This window comes from Solanum verrucosum, unplaced genomic scaffold (genome assembly GCF_900185275.1).
Source record: "Solanum verrucosum unplaced genomic scaffold, falcon-dt-bn FXZP01000103.1, whole genome shotgun sequence".
In the NCBI taxonomy this organism is placed as follows: Eukaryota; Viridiplantae; Streptophyta; class Magnoliopsida; order Solanales; family Solanaceae; genus Solanum; species Solanum verrucosum.
In genome coordinates, this window is record NW_026020048.1 from 2,638,132 (window position 1) to 2,660,089 (window position 21,958).

General features: G+C 30.9%; 2 protein-coding genes and 1 pseudogene across 2 annotated transcripts; all 3 read right to left on the reverse strand.

Moving 5' to 3' along the window:
- Nucleotides 1-126: 126 nt before the first annotated feature.
- Nucleotides 127-2,732, reverse strand: LOC125821863 (sulfite exporter TauE/SafE family protein 5-like). Its single transcript, XM_049501225.1, has 4 exons — nucleotides 1,861-2,732; nucleotides 1,022-1,156; nucleotides 796-945; nucleotides 127-703 (listed from the first exon to the last, which is right to left on the reverse strand). Exons 1-4 carry the CDS (start codon nucleotides 2,653-2,655, stop codon nucleotides 395-397), a joined length of 1,389 nt encoding a protein of 462 aa, XP_049357182.1. The 5' UTR covers nucleotides 2,656-2,732; the 3' UTR covers nucleotides 127-394.
- A 5,537-nt stretch (nucleotides 2,733-8,269) lies between these two features.
- LOC125821866 (cysteine-rich receptor-like protein kinase 44) lies at nucleotides 8,270-11,325 on the reverse strand (annotated as a pseudogene).
- Nucleotides 11,326-14,975: 3,650 nt separating this feature from the next.
- Nucleotides 14,976-15,969, reverse strand: LOC125822996 (cysteine-rich receptor-like protein kinase 10). Its single transcript, XM_049502449.1, is given in 5 exon segments — nucleotides 14,976-15,145; nucleotides 15,148-15,213; nucleotides 15,332-15,542; nucleotides 15,707-15,843; nucleotides 15,924-15,969. Coding segments are annotated over 5 exon segments (630 nt in total).
- Nucleotides 15,970-21,958: the final 5,989 nt, after the last annotated feature.

The following is a 21,958-nucleotide window of genomic DNA, read 5'->3' on the forward strand; positions in this document are numbered from 1 at the left end:
TAACTAATTTCAGAAATACTGTTTGATACTGAAGTAGAATTTCATTGAAGAAACACTTTCTGTAAATCATGTCACTCCATGTTTGCTAAGTGACGATTCATTGGAAGTTTGTTTCTATGAGAGATAGTAGTAATACAAGCTATTTAATATAAGTAATAATCATGGCTTAAACATAACAATTGGAAATGCATAGGTATTTGTAATAATCATGTGTTGACTCATAATCCAGATTACAAACATTCCATAGCACCAGTTCACCCGTGTTCTCTAATAGTATGATATTCTTAACAAAAGCTTCCAAAGAAGCATCTAATTCTTTATAGAGCATAGTAATGCAAGATTTGGACAATGCCTTGAATTGGACCATCTCTTAAGGCTTCCTCGTTTTCTTATCTTAGCAAGGCTGTTTGAACCCCATGTAATTCCCACTAGTGTAATCCCTCCAGATATCAACAGCTCCAAAACTAGTCATGAGAAGAGTGCTTAAAGCCATAACTATGCCAACAGAAAATACAATAAGGGATGCTCTCCCATGATGCTCTATGGCTCTCTGAACCACTACTAATCCAATGATTGAGGCAATACAACATACAACTGCAAAGATGAGGGCATCGTCCACGTGTTCCATCCCTAGAAATAGATATTGCACAGCTGACATGGTAGAGGAAAAAAACACCATGAATGAGCAGGTTGCTGCTGTCACCTGGGGTAAAACAAAGTCATCAGTGTTGTGAGAAAAAGACTCACAAATTTAAGGATAAGTAAGATGGAAAAATAGCAAGTAGCAAAGCTTACTTCAGGAGTTATTCCGACTTGGATTAAGAGGGGACTAATTAGCATTCCACCACCAATTCCAAAAACGCCTCCTAGAACCCCTGCTAGTAGTGCCATTATAGGGAAGATGAGCTTCCCTGAAGGTCCATGTTTAGTTTCACTGCTTCCTTCCTGCATTTACCGAACCAAGTTAGTTCTTAGTCAACAAGTTAAGCAAACAACATACTCTCTTATAACTTATAAATACCGGTTTCTTGGAAGGCATGTTCTGTTGACTTTCTCTATTATACAAGATCCATGATGTAAAGATGATAGCCATAGGAAACTGAACTGATGAAATGATCCAGTATCCGACTCCACATGCTTCCATTGGAATGATGCCCTGTACATAGATTTGAACAGTTTCTGTTACAATGTTACAAACAAGTAACCTAGCTTTTAAAAAATTCTTACTGCCTCATCATCACTTTTCTTTTTCTTTCCTTGTCTTGCAATTAGCGTCCTTAAAATTAGCAATACCACATCTCAAGTCTATACTCTGAAGTACTAGACCCTACTTTCTTTCCCGTTTCAAGATTGAAGAAAGTGAAAGATAATGTGTATCTCTCAACTAAATGTCTTTTAGCCTATTATTATGCTAGAAAGGGACTAAAGACCGTATGGCGTATGCTAAGCTGAATTTAAGCACTTCTTTCCCGTTTCATTTTGTTTGTCTTACTTTCATGGTCTCAACACAAATTCTCACAATTCTGAAAGAAGACAGGAATTGGAGTCATGTTACTGATGCTACCAACTACCAAAAGTAGTGTAAAAAAAGGAGAGAAAACAGCAGTGTACCAAAAAAGAAGATGAGAAATAAAAATGAACTTAACCTTAAAAGGGAACACAGAAAAGTACTCAAGAAGTCCAAATACTTGTAAACCTGAAGTAAATTAGATTACTTCCAGGGACTTAAGGTCACATGATGCATCATATATAGGACTAAGTTATGGCATAAAGTGTCCAAAAAAGGAAAATTCAAGACAAATGAAAAAGAAACGTGTACACAAAAGAAGAGAAGTGAAGACAAGATAAAAGTAGGCATACTTGTCCATATTGATTTCCACGAAGAAGATAGAGGAAAAAGAAGGAAAACCAGAACATCACCAACATCCCCATTTTCATCCATGGAATGTTGCTAACTATTCCTCCCTTTCCTTCCTTCTTCTCCAACAAAGCCTCATCATCTTCATCACAACTTTCATTTTTCAGCAACCCATTTTCCAATTCTTGTTTTCCATTTTCCAATTCTGATTCCAATTTCCAATAAAAGAAGCCTGATTTACATGTCTTGAAAGTGCAAAAACCAAGAAACAGAGCAAACAGTATAGTGATAAGCCATTCTGGGAGTACCCTATTGCATATAACTCCAATACTGACACCCAACAACATGCATGGCTCCGACAGCAATGCTATATCAAAATCAATCAAAATCTTGCCTCCATATTTGGTACTTTTAACAAACATGTTAGTTACAACATTAGCAATAGAGCCACCTGTGACCATAAATGCAGAAAAACTTGAAGCTGTTTTGAGCTCTACACCAGCAATTATAGTAAGAATTGGTATATACAAACCTCCACCTCCAATCCCACCAGCACTTGATATAGAGGCTGCTAAAAAACAGAGCACCCCTGTTGCTACAGTTGAAACTCCAAATTTTAAACCCACATCTTCTTGTTTCTGCTTCTGATTAGCCCTCCATTCATAAATTGCATTCAAGAATTGATCCAATTTGGGGATATCTGAGGTGGGGTTTGTCTGTTTTGCTATAGAAAATCTACAAGATGCCAAAACAACAAGAAAAAATATAAACTTTAAGTAGTTGTTGTGACAATTCATTTTCTTGAATTTTTGGTTACAATGAGAGTGCTTTGGAGTAGGAGGGGTTTTTATGATAGTGTTGTGGCTTAAAAGAATGATGATTTAAAATAGGCCTAATACATAAATATATCTTTAACTTGCTTCATCTAGTATCTATATTCTCTAATTTTGGGTCTACACAAGTAGACATTTAAATTTGTATAAAATTGAACCGTAGACACATGCTTCATATATGACATCTTATGTAGCAATTCACATCCTAAATGACGTCCTATGTATAATATGCCACGTAGGATGCTAGTGTCTATTTATTTAATTTTATACAAATTTGAGTGTCTATTGGTACACACGAAGTATGTATGGTGCATTTATGAGACTTAGTGAAGTATAGTACAAAATGCATGGGGGTAACTAGAATTGTTTTGCCACTTGTCAACCAATTGTCTACATCATCAACATCCAAGCATATATATTTGGCTTGTTAACAGTGGAGTTGCTTCTTAGGATGGTATAATAAATAGTATATAATTGTGACTGATCAAATTTGCTACTCTTTTAAGTGAAGAAATTGAAGGGGTTGAGGAATAAGTTGAAATAGAGACAGATGAATGCTTAAAGGCTCAAGCTCTACATAACATTAATTGTCTTTATGGCAATAGCACGTATTTGAGATCAATAAATAAGCAGAATCTGAAAATGACTTGTTGAGAAAATCTAAGGCACTGAGTTTGAATCACCAAAGGAACAAAAAGATGGACGCTCCTAAGGTAATTTTTTTTAGAAAACAGAAGTAGGAGCATATATGCATGTACCCTAAGAAGTTGAAAACCGTAGACCCTATAATGGGATGGGGGCATTAATTTTAAAAAAATAGTTACAATCTGTTGTTAATCTGTTGCGATATAATATGTAGCTAGCAGAGTTTTATAATAATTCGTCACTAATCTATCGGTAACTTATTAAAATTACGTTTTTCTATTGTTTATATGCCGCGAAAGTGTTAATTTTTTAAAAGATAGGAGCAATAAAAAGTATTTGTAAGTGTCGATTGAAAATGTCTCGTATATGAAGACTTTAAATAACTAATTTAAAACCAAAAAATCTATATAATTTAAAATTAAAAAAAAAAAAACTAAAATATCCAACAAACTAAACAAAATCTAATAAGAATTTTAAAATTTAAATAAACAAACTAATAAGTATGGTATATTACAACAAACTAAACAAAATCTGATAGTAATTTAATATTCAAACTCATTCTAAAACTAGCAACTTAATCATAATGCTAATTTTTTTTAGTGCAGTAACTAGTAACTGAAGCCAAATTCAACACCCCTTCTCTTCTGAAATATGAAAAACTCCTCCTTCTTCTTTTACTTGATTCTCATTAGTTCAACCTAAAAGTTTTAGTATACAAAATGTTGAGTCCCACATCAAGCTGATTCTAATTCTATGACTTGCAAATGTCATGATGATCGAGTCTGGTACTCCCAAGCACCGGCGGAGCCAGGAATTTAGCTAAGGTGTGCAATTTTATTTTCATTTATGTTAAGAGTAATATACATTCATAATAGTTAATATTTAACCTATATACATCATATAATCTTCCATCAAATAGTGTATATCAGACCATCTTTTGCCTTAGATGGCTCCGCCCATACTCTCACCTAGGTAGAATATAATAGACGAAAATGACGTGTGTAACTTGCTTTTAAATCAATTGATACATCACGCGAATAAACTTATTTTTGGAGTGCTTGTGTCACAAAAACGGATGAAATGAAGCATCATCGAAGCTTCTTGGATTTGATAAGTTGGATGATTAATTTGTGGCTTCCTTGCTGGGGTAAACTTGAAAAAATATGAATGCATGTGCTCACTATTTACAAATCATATAATAAATATGTATTATTCTTATATAAACGGTTATCAATTAAATATAGTTCATTAATATACATTTTCAGGGTGCAAGTAATATTGTATTTTATTTTTGGAAGACTTTTTTCATTCGAAAAATCACTAATGCAGTTTCTTAAACACCTTATTTCCTAATAGCTACTAATTATGAGAATAGTACTAGTATATCTAGTTCTCTCTAATTCTTATTTTCTTCATGCTTGTTAATTAGTAGAGGTTCGTTGTTTCATTAGGATTGACAGGGTAACACCTAGCCCTCTTGCTTGTACTTATTTCTATTGAGGATTTTTATTTTAATAGCTAATTCAGAATCCATTTGTTTCAGATTCTAACTCTAGAATTCTTTCAAATAGTTTTGTCGCATTATTATTTTTCTCTTTTTATGTATGTACCTATTTTCCGAACTCAACTCTTTTCCTTTTAGCTAGCATAAGTTTTTGTCCTAATTTGAAAACGTCTTATGGACCTGCAAAGATCTTACTAATTTTCCAAAAAAGAAAAAAGAAAACCATTGACAATTGAATTACTAGTAATTAAGATATGTATTTGAACACAAAAACAAATAACAAAATATTTTATCTTGAGATTATAAGGTTAACAATATGATTTTTTTTTTTTTTAAAACAATAGTGCCTATTAACACAATCAAGACCAAAATATTTCTTTCTTTTTCAGCTATTAAGACAAGGTTGGTTTCAGCGGCAATTGCACCTGTAACCAGGGAAATGGTAAAAACGTAACGTGTTTATACCAACTTTTGTTAGTTTAAATGAAAGACAAAAAAATCAAATCACTTATTATCTCTTATTAAGTGATAAATGTGTATATATAAGACACATATCTTGCATTTATTGATTTGATGTAAACACTTTATGCTGATATTTACCTAAAAAAAATGAGTGCACATATTATTCGACTCAAATTATATATATACATAGCAATAAAGTTTTCAAGAACATCTATCTAGCTGGATGATTGAGCCTATATATAGAATCCATCTTTTTGATGTTCTTATCCACAGTGAATCAAATATTGCCATCTTTTTTGCCACTACACGCTTTCAAAGAATTTTGAGCATTTTTTGCTTAATAGGCAGCAATTTTCCTAGTTATTTTTTGGGATAAGGGTCTGAAAAATACCTCAACTTTGATCGGATTTGCTGTTGCGATACTAAACTCATAAGGACCTATTACCACCCTAGACTATTTAATACCGTATTTTTTACCCCCCGAACTATTTAATAGTGTATTTTAAAGGTATATATGTACCCATGTGGACACATTACTATTTATAATTTTGCATTATTTTTTATGTTCACGTGGGCAAATATATATGTTTAAAATACGGTATTAAATAGTCTAGGGAGGTAATAGGTCCTCATGAAAGTTTAGTATCGCAACAGCAAATCCGATCAAAATTAGGGTATTTTTAAGACCCTTATCCCTATTTTTTTAAGAAAATAAAAAATTTCCATTAAGATAATATCTTACAGTACATTATCAGATGCTACATGAAAGTGGAAAAGAGTGAAAGAAAAATGGCAGGGATACTAAAATGACTCAAAACTTTGGTTATATAGCTTTAATTTGTATAGTATAACTTTATAGTATTGGTTGTGGTACCAATTTATATTCATGCTACTCTTCAATATTTCAAGAGTGATTTCTTCTCGAATCTTATCGTCTTTAAAATCTGGCCGTAGTGATGAAAGATAAGATGGTACCACCATTCATCCCATACTCCGTCGTGGCACTTTTCGAATTTCAAGATTCAAACAAATCTATTTTTAATTGTGAATTTTTTATATATCTTTTAAATATTTTGAATTGCCAATTATTTTGACTTTTTTATAGTACTTTTTACGTAGTTTATATATATATAAATTTCATTTCAAAAAATTTGAAGATTCCATGCGCAAATTTCCGATCAAACTTAAACTGTTTGACTCTCGAAAAACGAAAAGTGCCACATAAATTGGGACAATTAGTAAAGACCTTTGCTGGTGGTAACAGATAGTAATGTCCAAACTAATTAGATTCAAGCTAGTTAAACAAAGTTGGCCTCATTTCACATTTATACCTCTAACTTTGGGTGTGCACAAATAGACACTTAAACTTGTATAAAGTTGAACAAGTAGACACATGAGTATAATACACATAGGACACTACGTAGGACACAAATTGGCATGTAGGATGCCACATAGGACGTGTGTGTTTATTTGTTCAATTTTATACAAGTTTAAGTGTCTATTTGTGCACACTTAAAATTGGAGGACATAAATATAAAATGAGACAAAGTTAAAGGGCATATTTATGTATTATGCCTTCTTCTTTTTATCAGTTTTCTCTTGTAATTTCAAGCAATATATGTATCCTGATAAACTAAATGGTTTTCTGAGACTATAATACTGTCTAATATCCTTATAACCAAATGCATAATGCTGTGCACATTTAAGCATCATAATTTAAATGCATGTTTTTGGGAAAATTTAACCCTTAGCTATCTCTATTTTTCATTTTGCGCTATGTTTTTTTTCTTTAACTGTTTCGACTTTTTATTGAAACAATCAGAATTGACATATCAATAAGAGCTGTAGTTGAATAAAATATGATTTATATCAAATTTTATATCGTAATAGTACATGATAAGTGCAATAAAAAGATAGTCTTTGCAAGCCATGGAATTCCATGTTTTTGAAAGAGTAATTAGAGATGGAGAAAAAGTATTGAAAGGTGTAGTGGACTGGACTATATTTGCATGAGCAGAAAAAATGTTTACAATTTCTGAGAAACACACGTTAATCAATGAATAAATATGATGACCATATTCATGAATGATCACCTAACGTTTCACACCAGTTTTCATTTTGACGCTTCAACTAAGACTTGTACCAATTGTATTCACATGCAAAATGCGTCTATTGATATTTTCAAGTGCTACTTGTGGAGAAGTTTTATTTTGAGTGAGACAGGTACACCATAATTGTCTGCTTCTTCCTCATTTCGTATAACTCTTCTTCTCGATTCCTTTTTAATATGATTGTAGTCAGGGGCGAATCCAGGTTGTCAGGTAAGGGTTCACAGGAACAAGTAGCTTTTGCTCAAATTCTATAAATGTATTCACTAAATATTTGACTATGACCCTATTTATTATTGTTTATTAACTTGAAATAGTTGTACGGACCCATAAACTTTAAATTTATATCCTCTCTGATTTTTTGTTGAAGCTGATTGATCTGGATACCCTACTGTGCATTGATACAAATTTCATCAGCTTCATCTTTACAGCTTTATTGCTGCTTTGAGTTTCTCCCTTGGTGACTCGAACCCAAAATCTTAGGGTTGGAACTGAGGAGTGATCACCATCCGAGCAACTCTCTCTTGTCGAAATGGTGGCAGATCAAGATCTGATTTTTCTTTGGAATTGACAAAGTGACTTAGAATTTATTGAATTCTAACAACTCTTATGTATGTATACAGGACTCAGGAGTGGATGAGAACAAGCCAACAAGGTTGGAAATTTTGAGCCTACTTGTTCTTCTTTAATTTGAATATGATTTCAGAAACGAAATTCAACTGATATTTACTTGTATCTTCTTTTTCCCCTCTATGTTTTTGTAGAAAATAGTGTAATCGGCCGGGACCCTGTAATTAATTATGTTGAAGTGTAATTAGTTAGTCACATAACAGTAATAGGTAATACATATGTGTAATAGCAGTTTATAAATATATAGCAGTTTTAGTGTAATAGGTAATACATATGAAACAAGTTGGAATTTTGTATGAAGCACACAAACCATTAATAAATCAATCTCATCAATTCTAGACTAACTGGAGTTGGAATAAACAACAAAGTAATTCTCAACACTCAGGAAAGAAGGGTATTATGTCTTAAGGATGTTAACGAGGGGATAACTCAGTTATCGATGCCTCATTATGTGATGAACTAATAGATTTACTTTTGGCTAATTCTCTAGGTCCTGATGATCTTGAATTGTATTCTTGAATAAGTGAAATCTCTGAACTAATATCGTTGCGTGTATAGTATGCAGGCCCTGAAGGCAGGGGAAGATTCAGAGATAGGCTACTGAGCATGAGAACTACTGCAGCCATGGTTGGTCTATCAGAAATATTTTCTTGAACACACAGTAATGCTATGTGAATGCATCTCATTATGTCACGAGCCATTCCTGAGCTTCCCCTCAACATGGGGTCTATCAAATTTTTAGTTGTTTCTTCGCGCCAGTTCATCCAAGCCTGTCACATTTTAATTCAGAGTTTGAACTCTTACATCAACAATGTAAAGAATTTGATGCATAAGGATGGTATCCCAACTAGTTCGGCTTTCAGGGGTAATTGATTAATTAACTTGGTTACTTACATAGCTTAGAAGATCTTCCAGCGATTCTCCATTTCTGAAACAAGTGTTTTTTTGGCCACTTACAATTTCAAGGACTAGTACTCCAAAACTAAAAACATCTGATTTCACTGAGAATTGCCCGTGCATTGCATACTCCGGTGCCATATATCCACTGCAAAGAAAAAACATAAAATTACAAGATTAAGGTGCAAAAACAAAAATGAGATAACGTTCCTGAAGCAACTACATAACAAATTAAAATTCATCTTACACATGCTAGTAATTTCAAGGAATCATTCGTTTTACGAGTAGTATTAAGATTTTTGTTCTTGCTTGCTAAATGGTTAAAGAATCCTTAATTCCAAGCGATATGAAATTAAACAGTCTTATCTAATGAGAGTTGTACAACTTACTAGGTCCCAACAATTGTGGTTGTGCTGCCTTGAGTTTCATCCAGGGCAAATAACCTTGCCATGCCAAAGTCTGAGATTTTAGGATTCATTTCTGCATCAAGTAGAACATTACTAGCTTTGAGATCACGATGAATGATCCGAAGCCTAGAATCCTCATGAAGATAAAGGATCCCCTTAGCAACGCCTCCTATGATTTTGGATCTCCTTTCCTAATCCAATTGCCTACGTTTAACTGGATCTGTGTTCCCATTGGACAAATGTTAAACGAAGAGCATAAATTATTAATGCTCAAGCTCCATATCTTATAAAAGATTTAGCTTATATATATGAAAAGTGTAGAAGAATTACACTATCAAGTTAACTAAATGTTAAACAATACATACCAAATAAAAATTGGTCAAGGCTTGCATTGGGAACAAATTCATAAACAAGAAGTCTCTCTGTTCCATCGAAACAAAATCCTTGCAATCTAACCAAATTCCTATGTTGAAGCCTTGCAACCAACAAGACCTCGTTTTTGAATTCTAGATCTCCTTGGCCTGAATCTATTGACAATCTTTTCACTGCTACTTCTTGTCCATTTGAAAGCACACCCTGAAGCATATCATAACAAGTGGAAATTTTGAATTTGAAGTGAAACTAACTCTTGTACATTTTTATTTATTTTGGGATACTATTGCAGTAATTATTATGCAACAATTAGGACTAATCACCTTGTACACAGGACCAAATCCACCTTCTCCCAACTTATTAGCACTTGAGAAGTTATCTGTTGCTGCTCTAATTGTAGAGAGATCAAACTGCAAGGATTCTGCAGTATCAATATCGTCCACATGTGTACCTTTATTAACATAGCAATTTAAAACAAATCAGCAAAGCATAGATTTAGAAATCAACTTTCCTTAATCATTGTCTACTAACAAGTCACTCTTACTCTGAATTTTGTCCATAAGCTTCCTCTTTCTCATCTTCATCAAGATGACAAAAGTACAAAGCATAAGAATTATCGTTGCAACAGTTGACACAACAATGATAATAACTATTCTAGCATATTTATCATCCTTTCCTGCAAAGTCGCTCCGACCTAGCATCAATCTAATTAGTGAGTAATAAATTCTAGTATTAAATATCAGCTAAAGTTGTATAAGGCCAATTAATCCTCTTCTTTACAGAAAAGTCAATATATAAAATTCACCTGGTGGTGGAGAATGAGATTCGACCGCCACCTGTTTGAAGAAGCGATAACTCTGATAACGGAAGTTGCACCTAGGCCCTATTTGTCTACTGCCTCTATTGCCATTACAGGGACAAGTAGCCATAGCTCCATAAGCATTCGTTAAGCAATCAGAACAATCCTGAGGAGACAAATCAGGAGTACATTGCACAAGTGCATATATAGTCTGATCATTTGGATCCGTGGCACTACCAGTGGCATATTTACGAAGGGGATCGCCATTTGCAGCTTCGCCTCGTAAACTATCCACTAATTTCTTGAGCTCCCTGTTAAACTCTTCGGGTTTTGAGGCATTTCCAAAATCCCACATGTAGAGCAGAGGATCATTCGACGAGGTGCCAATGATTGATCGAGATGCGTACTGTAACATACAGTCATCATAGCCACCAAAAGCTTCTTTCTGTTCTGGACATGACCGTACAAGCTTTTGAGCAGTGTTATTGACACAATTGCGACATTCTTGCAGCTCCACATCTCCTCTACAGAGCACAATAGCACTGACTATGTCGGTGTTTCGGCCAACGGAAGCATTGTAGAAACCATATTCATCCATATTTGAAGAAAGGGAGGAAAGGAGTGTGTTAAGATTGCTCTGGTATACACTATTTTGAGTGTAGTTACCATTGAGACCACAATCGGAGAATAGTAAATCAGGCTGAGCTATGATGAGATGGTGAAAATAAATATGAAAAACAAGAAAGATTTGCAATTTCTGATGAATAGCCATGGAGGGTAAGCTTCATCAGTAGAACTAAGATATTTTAAATAAGGTTAGATAGAATGTTTGGCTGCAATTGATCTGTGCTTATAGGGGGGTGCCAAAAGAATTTGTACTGAAATATGTATGTAAAAAATGGATCATAATCCAATCCATTTAATTCTTACTAAGTTTTTATTTATTTATTTTTTAGGTATATAAATAATTTTTTTCATTTACCTTGGTTGTTATAAAAAATATCTTATTAAAATATATTAACAAAACTCTTCATGGGTTAAATTGAGCTATGTATTGGATGAATTAAAATGAAATAGACTAAAAATGATTTGACGTAATAAATAGGAAGTCAGTCAACTATTAACTTGGGTATCCGACGTTGACAAGTTGACTTTTAGACAGCACACCGAAATGGTGGGAAATTTCCACTTATTTACACGTTCTTTTTTTAATCTTTTCTTTCCTTTATACAATTTTATATTCCTAATTATTTGGTCACCTTTTTTTTTTTTTGTTCTTGATTACTTGTCCATTTTGACAAATCAAAAAATGATAACTTTTTTTTTTACCTATTATACCCTCAATTAATTACTTCTTGAAAATCTTAAGTTTTTAATGCATCAATTTAATAATTAATAGGGGTAAAATGATAAATTCACTATGTCAATAATTATTTTTTTAATAGGTGTGTCAATTCGAAATTGAACAAGTAATTAGGAATAGAGGCAGTATATACTCTAGGATGATTTCTCTTGAATTTTAACTCTAGAATTAGCTATCTCAGACCATCTCCAACCCAACACCAAATCCTATATTTGGTGTAAAATTTGGTGTTTTGAGCTCCAACCCACACCCTTTTTTACACCAAATTTGGTGTGTGAATAGTGTTACACCAAATTTGGTGTAACACTATTCATCACATCAATTCACTTTTTAAATATTTTAATATTTTTTTATTATACAAACTTTTAATTAAACATTATATAAATTGTATATTTTAATTAAATCTCTTGTATATTTAATTATTTTTTATGTAATATTTTTATAATATTAGTTTTAGATATAAAATTTAGCTTTTTTATAAATTAATTTTTCTATATATGACTTTTTCTAAAAATTAAATTTATGTTAATTCTACTATAAATTATAATTGGATATAACTACAATTAACCTTCACAAAAATTAAAAATGTAAACATATAATTTTTTAAACAAATAATACAATGTACTTAAAAATAACCAAAAATAATAAACATTCAACAAAGAAGCTCATTTTGAACTACTTAATGCATTAATAGAACATTTATGGGAGCACCATAGTGATCTTGAAAGTTGAATATTTGTGTAGAATTTAAAATAATTTTTTCAATTATGTAATGCTTATTTAATTGTATTTCATTAATGATTTCACTTTTATTTGTATTATCCATTATTATGTATAATGTATAATATTTGCTAGAAATTTATATTATTTAAAAAATTATGGTACAAAATAATTTTATATTAAACGATTATAAAAGGAAATAATATGAATTATACATGGTGAATGATTTAGAAAGAATTTATGAAATAAGAAATAATATAATAATAATAAAGAGAGAAAAAAATATTCCTTTTTGGTGTAAAATTTGGTGCAGTGAGTTGGAGTTGATTACACAAAAAATAGTGCTGACATCAAATTTGGTGTTTGGGTTGAAGAGCCCTCAGTGCAAAATCTACACGTCTTGTACTTGATACACGAATATGTAAAAAATATACATATAAAATCATATTATCATTATTTATTTAATAACCGCAAAGTCTTGAAGTGAAAAGTTAAAACGACTGAAATATCCATTAGATATTGAGTTCATTTAACCCTTCAAGCACTCATTATTTTAAGAACTTTAGCTCTTTAAATGAACACAATTAATGGCCAGCTTTTAGTAATTCAATCTATTAGTAAGATAAATACCTTTCATTTTTTTTAATAGTGCATGTATTAAGGCTCAAGAGTGAAATACCTAATTATGAAGAACTAAAGAGTCGCATGTTACCTTTAGCCATGCATTACTTGTTCAAAATTAGTGCACAAGTACATAAAATATACTTTTATATGAAAAATATAATTATTAATCATGCCTGGTAAAACTAAATAACATCATATTATATTAAAAATAAAGAATATCCAGGAAAAAAGTATAGAACATTCATACGTGTCTTCTCTGTTATATAACCGTGATTGAGAGAAGTAGTAAAATCACATCTAAATTTGGCATGAATTATTACTTTCATTTTGAACGGTGCCTAGTAAAGTACCGGTCGACTTGACTATATGAACTTAAAATGGCCCCTATCTGTTGCAACGGTGGCACATCAGCATTTGATTTGGTCAGTTTTCTTTGGAATTGACAAATTGACTTAGAATTTATGGAGTTCTAACAACTCTTATGTATGTCTACAGGACTAAGGAGTGGATGAGAACAAGCCAACACGGTTAGAAATTTCGGGCCTACTTGTTCTTCTTTGAATATGATTTCAGAAAAGAAATTCAACTGATCCTTACTTGTATTATATTTTCGTTTTCTCCTTATGTTTTTGTAGAAGATAGTGGAAGCGGCCAGAACCCTGTAATTAATTAAATTAAAGTGTAACTAGTTAGTTACATAACTGCAATTATATTAGTCTAATAAGGGAGTAATACATATGAAACAAGTTGGATCACAAAAATTATTAATAAATCAATCTCATCAATTCTAGACTAAGTACTGGAGTTGGAAAAAATAACAAAAGTAATTCAGGAAATAAAGTTAACGAGGGTATAACTCAGTTATGGATGCCTCATTACGTGATGAAGAAATAGATTTACTTTTGGCTAATTCTCTAGGTTCTGACGATCTTGAATTGTACTCTTCAATAAGTGAAATCTCTGGGCTAATATCGTTGTGCGTGTAGTATGAAGGCACGGGTAGACTCAGAGAGAGGCTACTGAGAGCATGAGAACTACTGCAGTCATAGTTGGTCTATCACCAATATTTTCTTGAACGCACAATAAAGCAATGTGGATGTATCTCATTATGTCACGAACCAGTCCTGAACTTCCACTAAACATGGGGTCAATCAAATTTGCAGCTGTTCCTTCTTGCCAGTTCGTCAATGCCTGCAATATTATAATTCAGAGTTTAAACTCTATACATCGACAATGTAAAACAATTTGATGCATAAGGATGGTGCCCACTATTGAAATGTAGTTCATCAATTAACTTAGCTACTTACATAGCTTAGAAGGTCTTCCACGGATTCTCCATTTCTGAAACAAGTGTTCTTTTGTCCACTTAAAATTTCTAGGATTAGTACTCCAAAGCTAAAAACATCTGATTTCACTGAGAATTGCCCGTGCATTGCATACTCTGGTGCCATATATCCACTGGAAATTAAAGACTACATAAATTACAAAACTTTTCTAGTATTCGGTACCTTAATTGTGGGGACGACTAAAATTCTAGTTCAACAAAATTGAGGTGCGAAAACAAAAAATGAGATAAAGTTCCTGAAGCAACTACATTACAAATCAAAATTCATCTTACATATTCTAGTAATTCTAAGGAATGGTTTGTTTACGAGTAGTATTGAGGTTTTTGTTCTTGCTTGCTAAATGGTTAAAGAATCTCTCCGAGCAATATGAAATTAAACAGTCTATCTAATGAGAGTTATACAACTTACTAGGTCCCAACAATTCTGGTTGTGCTGCCTTGAGTTTCATCCAGGGTAAATAACCTTGCCATGCCAAAGTCTGAGATTTTAGGATTCATTTCTGCATCAAGTAGAACATTACTAGCTTTGAGATCACGATGAATGATCCGAAGCCTAGAATCCTCATGAAGATAAAGGATCCCCGAGCAACGCCTCCAACGATTTTGGATCTCCTTTCCCAATCAAATTGCCTACGTTTAACTGTATCTGTGTTCCCATTGGACAAATGTTAAATGTAGAGCACTTATAAAAGATTTAACTTCTATATACGGACAGTGTAGAAGAATTACACTCTCAAGTTAACTAAATGTTAAACAATACATACCAAATAAAAATTGGTCAAGGCTTGCATTGGGAACAAATTCATAGACAAGAAGTCTCTCTGTTCCATCAAAGCAAAATCCTCGCAATCTAACCAAATTTCTATGTTGAAGCCTGGCAACCAACAAGACCTCGTTTTTGAATTCTAGATCACCTTGGTCTGAATCTATTGACAATCTTTTCACTGCCACTTCTTGTCCATTTGAAAGCTTGCCCTGAAACATAATATGAGACCAAGTTGAAAAATATGAATTAAAACAATGAAATTATAACATAGTATTCTTGCTCCAACTAGGTTGTTATGCAACACGGTCCTCATCTATATACACAGACAATGTGAAGAATACTCAAAACTTAGTAATGACTAATGATTAATCACCTTGTACACAGTACCAAATCCGCCTTGTCCCAACTTATTAGCATTTGAGAAGTTATCTGTTGCTGCACTAATTGCTGAGAAATCATATTGCAAAGATTCTGCAATACTAGTATCATCCACAGATATACCTTCAATAACTAGTAGTAATAGGAAAGAACAAATTAGTTAAACATGGTCTTAATTAAAATTCAATTGCAGGTCAATAAACTAGGCTTACCCTCTCTTTTGTTCACCAACTTCCTCTTTAGCCTCCTCATCAACATGACAGAAATACAAACAGTTCGTGCGGTTTTGTCAACCTTTCCTACAAAAAATGCTTCAAATTAGTATCACAAGCACCGCCGAGTATAGAATTAAAATTCACAGCCCACGATTCAGCTATTCGTGTCAATTACTCTATAATCTGGATCTAACTTTGCAATTGACACCACCAAGCACGCCTAACAAAAGAGGCTCGACTTGGACAACATGTCCCTTGAAGGTGAATACGACTATGAACACCTTGATTGGATGGTTGTTACCATTGTATTGTATTATTAGTTTAAATGAAATATTTGTTTTGATTGTTACTTAAATTCTATTATATAGTATTGTTTAAATCCATCCTTAGGTAATGACATTAATTTATGTAATGACCGATTTAGTGTGATCACATTGTTTACTTAATATTTTCTTCTCATTTTGTCTTTATTTATTACTAGTTCCTGGGAACGTGCGTTGCACGTTTGTCCCATACAATTTTTATAAAGTTGAATTGTTATATAGAAAATGTTGAAACTACAAATATTAGTTTTACCAATTTATATTTTATTCATTAAATAAAATTCCTAATAATCAAATAGTACATTGCGCATCAAGCAATAAATATGGAAAACTAATTAAGATACTATAGCCTCTAATAATATGAATATATCTATATGACTTATCATCAATAATCTCTCATTACGCTCTCTGCTCTCATATCAGTAAGTACACAAATATGTTGCTAGTTAAAGAAACCATATCAGTAAGGAAAGGAAAAGAAAGAAAATATTATAAAAGTACATTTAAAAACGAATATAAAAGTCATAAATTAGTAATTTCAGCACTAATAAAGATAGGCTTATAACATTCATAATTTCATAGAAGATTAAATTAAAGAAGTATAAATCGGTAAAGAATACAAAAAAATTAAACAGATAAGAACAAATACAACATTCATTTCCTTCTTAAGACTTTAATTATAACAATATATATAGTAAAAAAAATACATAAGGAGTAGAGTTCTTGATGATACCTTCTCCCGTAACCAAATAAAATTCAAAAGCCTTAATAATGATCCAAGTGCTTCACTACTTTAACTGCAGAGAAAATGGATAACCTTTGGTAGGGATTCTTCTCATGAAATAAAAAGAATGATTTATATAGATAAAAGTAGAGGAATATCAAAGACACCCTAAAGTTTTAAATTAAATATTTGAAAGTTACGAATATGTAAAACGTGAGAGTTATGAATATTAAGAGTACCAATTGAATAGGTAATTATATTAGATATGAATTATGAAGGTGAATATTTAAAGCAAAAGAAGAAGAAGAAAAATAATAAATAAGTAAATAAAAGAGAGAAAAACATTACGGTAAATGATATTTAAATAAATAGTGTTATCATATTATTTATAGTGAACAAAAAATAACCACATCATAATAATAAGACTTCAAATATAATTCTTTGATTTTTCCTATACATGAAAGTATTAATTACTTTTATGAACTGCATAAAATACAAAATGCACATAAATTTTCATAAAGTCAAATACTACTACATTAATTAAATTATTTAAATTATTTTAGAGAAGGGGAAAAGGTTTAGTTAGAGTATCAGATACAAGTTTTCACGTACTAAATAAATGCACATACTTTTATGGATATTTTAATCTTTTTATTTTTTTTATTTTACACATTTTCACTTGTAGTATTTATCATCATAATACTAATATAGTAATATGATTATTATTTAATATTTAATTAGTTAAATATTTTATAATATTTTGAATTAATATAGGGGTAATTAAATGATGATTCAACTTTAGACTTATTATATATATATAATGAATGGTACATAGCATATAAATTTAAAATAATTGAAAATCCAAAAAAGCAAGAAAAAGTTAAATGATTATCTTGACCACATAGATATGCCCGTCACTTGGACTTCCTGAATACTATTAGTATACAGTTTATATTTATTACCAAATATTTTACAAATCTAAAATACTAAAAAGAAATTCTGAAGGTTGAATAATTGTGGAATATGAAAGCAATTCCACCACATTGAATTGAATGAACTAATGAATGAGAATGTATCTGTTTTCTTGTTTCATTTTAATGAAATATATTATTAATAGATAGGTAAATTTACTTTTTAATACCAATAATTAAAGGATTAGTGTTTAATTAAATACATAAATGACTATTCAACCTATAAAGGATAATTTGATAATTCAACTTTTAACTTTTTTTTGTTCCCACTTTTAGTGTGTATATATATATATATATATATCCATACGGTTAATGTGACAATAACCTGAAAAGAAATTTAGCTTATCAATTAAAAATTAAAATTAAAATGACATAGAAAAAGAGAAGTAAACACAAAAATGAGGAAAATATAATAAAATAAGAGTATAATAATTGTTTCACAAAAATCCAGATATTTATAAACAGTTGAAAAAAAAGCCATCTAAAATGGTAAAGATAAAACTAAGATACAAAATAACATTCTAATTAGGATCAAAACAAATATGATTATTTCAAAACAAAAAAAAAAGTACCTGAAAATTGCCTAATGATTCACATCAACAGGAGGCAATTGGTAAAGAAAAATTACTTTTCCATGATATATATATAGCTAAAGATTTATAGGATAAGATGAAAAGGTGAAGAGTTGTTTAAGTTAATTTTCAGAAGTTAGTGACTTAGACATGGGGGAGAGGAAAGGTTGATTGTTTTTACTGATAATTCAATACATTTAATTACACTAATTATAGATAAAGGATAACAAATTTAATTCATTTAACCACACTAATTATAGAAAAAGAATAAAGAATAAAGGATAAATGCTTTAATTATCTATTTCTTTTTTATAAAAATGCTTTATCAAATTAACAAATTTAATCAATTTAAACATAACCTTTCTTAAAAGAATTAGATAAAAGCGTTTTTATATATATATAAAAAAAAGTAATTCCTAACAACTTTCTATGAAATAATTTCTAACAATTTTCTATGAAATATTTTTTTCTTTCAAAGTTTGACTTTACACGTTCTTATTTTTAGTATTTAGTATGATATAATATAATTATTACTTAGTATTTAAATAATTAGATATTTTAATTTAGTGTGAGGGTAATATGGTAATTCAACTTTACATATTGGAACTTCCCACTTATAATAATATATATTAGTTTTGAGCACATGCATTGCATGTGTATTCGATGCTAATAGTTTAAACTTCTTAAAACATTAGAAATAACACCAAAACTGAAAGTGAAGGATACATGCTCAATTGATGAATAATTCAATCGATATTCACTATCATCACAAAGTACATCACACCAAAAGTTAATATCAAATGAAGTTGAAATAATCCCCTTAATTTTAAGAAAAAAAGAAAGTTCCTTCAGCATTGTATTCTATTACTTTGATAACTACTACTATAGTTAGCAGTTGTATACAGTCAACAAATTGTATAACGTTTTCTTGTATAGTACTTTTACTCTATCAAATATTCGATCTAAATGATATTTCAACAACAAATAGTCAGGATATGAGCAACACCGCTAATGGTTACAAATACTTCAGCCCCATCAAGTAGTTATTGTCAGATGAAAGTAGTGTTTGTTGAAGTTGTATCAACTTAAGAGAATTAATTTAATATATATATATCATAAGTGCATGTATAAGTACCCTTTATTTGATTTACTTATATGAGTCATTTAAACTGGAAATTTGGTAGAAAATATTAGTTGAATAATTTGTATATTGTATTATAAAATATAATATGACAATAAGTCAACATCAATATATTTTGTGTGAGCATAAAACACCATATAAAAAATAAATTCATATTTCAAATCAAGCCTTCTCAAATTCAAGTGCACCTAGACATCACCATCTCGACTTCTTCATCCCCATGCAGTACATCTACTATTTTTGGATCCATGTTTTTTTTTAAAACCTATAGAACGTTACTGATTTGTTGAGTTAATTCCTGCAAAAGAAAATAGAAATTAGTGAAAATTGTGCCTTACGCAGTGTAATATAATATAGGAAATAAACCATCTCCGTGCCATCTTTTGCCAACGTCTTCTGTTCTATAGTTCAAAGTACACTTCCTGTGCCTTGATCACTCAACCTTAAATTGCCAAATTTAAGAGCATATATATAATTTGATATGGTTGAAATAATACAACAAATGTGGGGTGATTGAAGAGATTTAAGGTGTTATAAATACTTGTAGAATTTAGTATAGCCATTTAAAGTGTAAGTTGAAATTGATTGACAATGAACCTATTTGAATGACTTGATTATTGCATTTATGGAAAATGATTGTCCAAACCTGTAAATTTGAGCATCTAAATATAGCTAGTAGGTAGACTGTATAATAAATTATAACTTAAAGCTAGTAGATGCAACTTATAGTAATTCAAAGGGTCATAGCCACTGAATTTTAACATTTTCGTCGAGTAAGAAAAAAAAAACAACAATAAAAAGTTTTGAAATATGTTCATCCAAATCAATAAATTAAAGTAGTGACATAAATATTTTTCATACAATCTCTAGATAAATGAAGTATATCCTTACCTATATATATGCTGCAAATGTTGCTGGCTGACCAAGTAAACCAAATCAAAAGAGCAATGATTGCTTCATGGAAAAAAAATATAGTGCATAACTTACAAAAAATATGAAAAAGGCTAAAGTCAAGTGAGAATCATCTATGAATATAACATTAATAGTAATGTCAAGAACTTAGGCCTTTTTATATAAATTCAATAAAGAGAATATTTTTCCACCATTAATCCAGGAAATTTGAAAAGACCAAAAATGAATGATATTATCATATGAATGAATTAATGAATAAATTAATATCAATCCTTCCTCTTCTTTTAGTTTTAAACCGGTAGTAATTACAATGACAACATTGTCTTTTCATATGATGATAATATCATTAGTATTAATTAGTATACTACGGTCAGTTTATTATTTAATAATTTAATATTTAATTAATTATACATTTTATGAAGAGATTTTTGGATTATTATTATTGTTATTATTATTAATTTATTATTATATACATATAGATTATAGATGATAAATATGTATTAGATATTTTAATTAGGAATTAATCTAAGGAAGTGCAAAAGTCATTAACATATTAAGAAAGTGCAAAAGTCATTAACATATTAATAGAAATGATACAATTTAATATTTAAATTAAATAATTAAATATTTTATAATATTTTAATTTATAATAGGGGTAAAATTGTAATTCAACTTTTAACTTTTTTTGTTCCCACTTATAGTAATATATGATATATGATGATGATTAAATAATTATATTTCATCTTTTATCCTACTTTTTCATAGTAGCTCTATCTTGTTTCCTACTTTTTTTGTAGGTTATCATTCAAATTATGAATGTGTGGCATTATGTAACGATTGGAAACAATGCGATCTATCTAAACATTGTATTCATTAAAACAATACATTACGATACAATACAACACAATACATTACAATAGGATACATTATGAAATAATACATAACAACTATCCAAACAAAGTGTCCACAAAGATTTCAAATACCTGGTGGTGGTGGTGGTGGCAATAAGGCTGGCTGCGGTGGTGACAATAAGGGTGGCGGAGCTTCAGTCAGTAATGATTCATTGAAGAATGAGTAAGGTTCATACCGAACAATGCAGCTGGGCATCAAATGGTAGTTTCCCCTCTTTGCATAACATTCACAGTCAGTCAAACTTGAATAGACAGCGCTTAAACAATTGTAGCAACCTTGAGCTGATAAATCGGCTGTGCACTGTACAAGTGCATGTATAGTCTGAAAATCAGGGGCACTAAAAACATTAGCAGCAAACTTGCGTTTTCCACCCGCTGAAGCTCGAGTTCGTAAGCTTGTCAACACGGGTGTCAGATATTGGTTAAAAAACAATTGGGGGTCCGAGAAATTCCCGAGGACATAATAAATAAATCGCGG

What these genes read in the sequence shown, in the direction of transcription:
- LOC125821863 (XM_049501225.1), bottom strand. Translation starts at nt 2,655, where the DNA reads ATGAATTGTCACAACAACTACTTAAAGTTTATATTTTTTCTTGTTGTT. An exon ending in ACATGCCTTCCAAGAAACCG is followed by an intron (nt 946 to 1,021) that starts GTATTTATAAGT and finishes CGGTAAATGCAG; the next exon opens with GAAGGAAGCAGTGAAACTAA. An exon ending in AAGTCGGAATAACTCCTGAA is followed by an intron (nt 704 to 795) that starts GTAAGCTTTGCT and finishes GTTTTACCCCAG; the next exon opens with GTGACAGCAGCAACCTGCTC.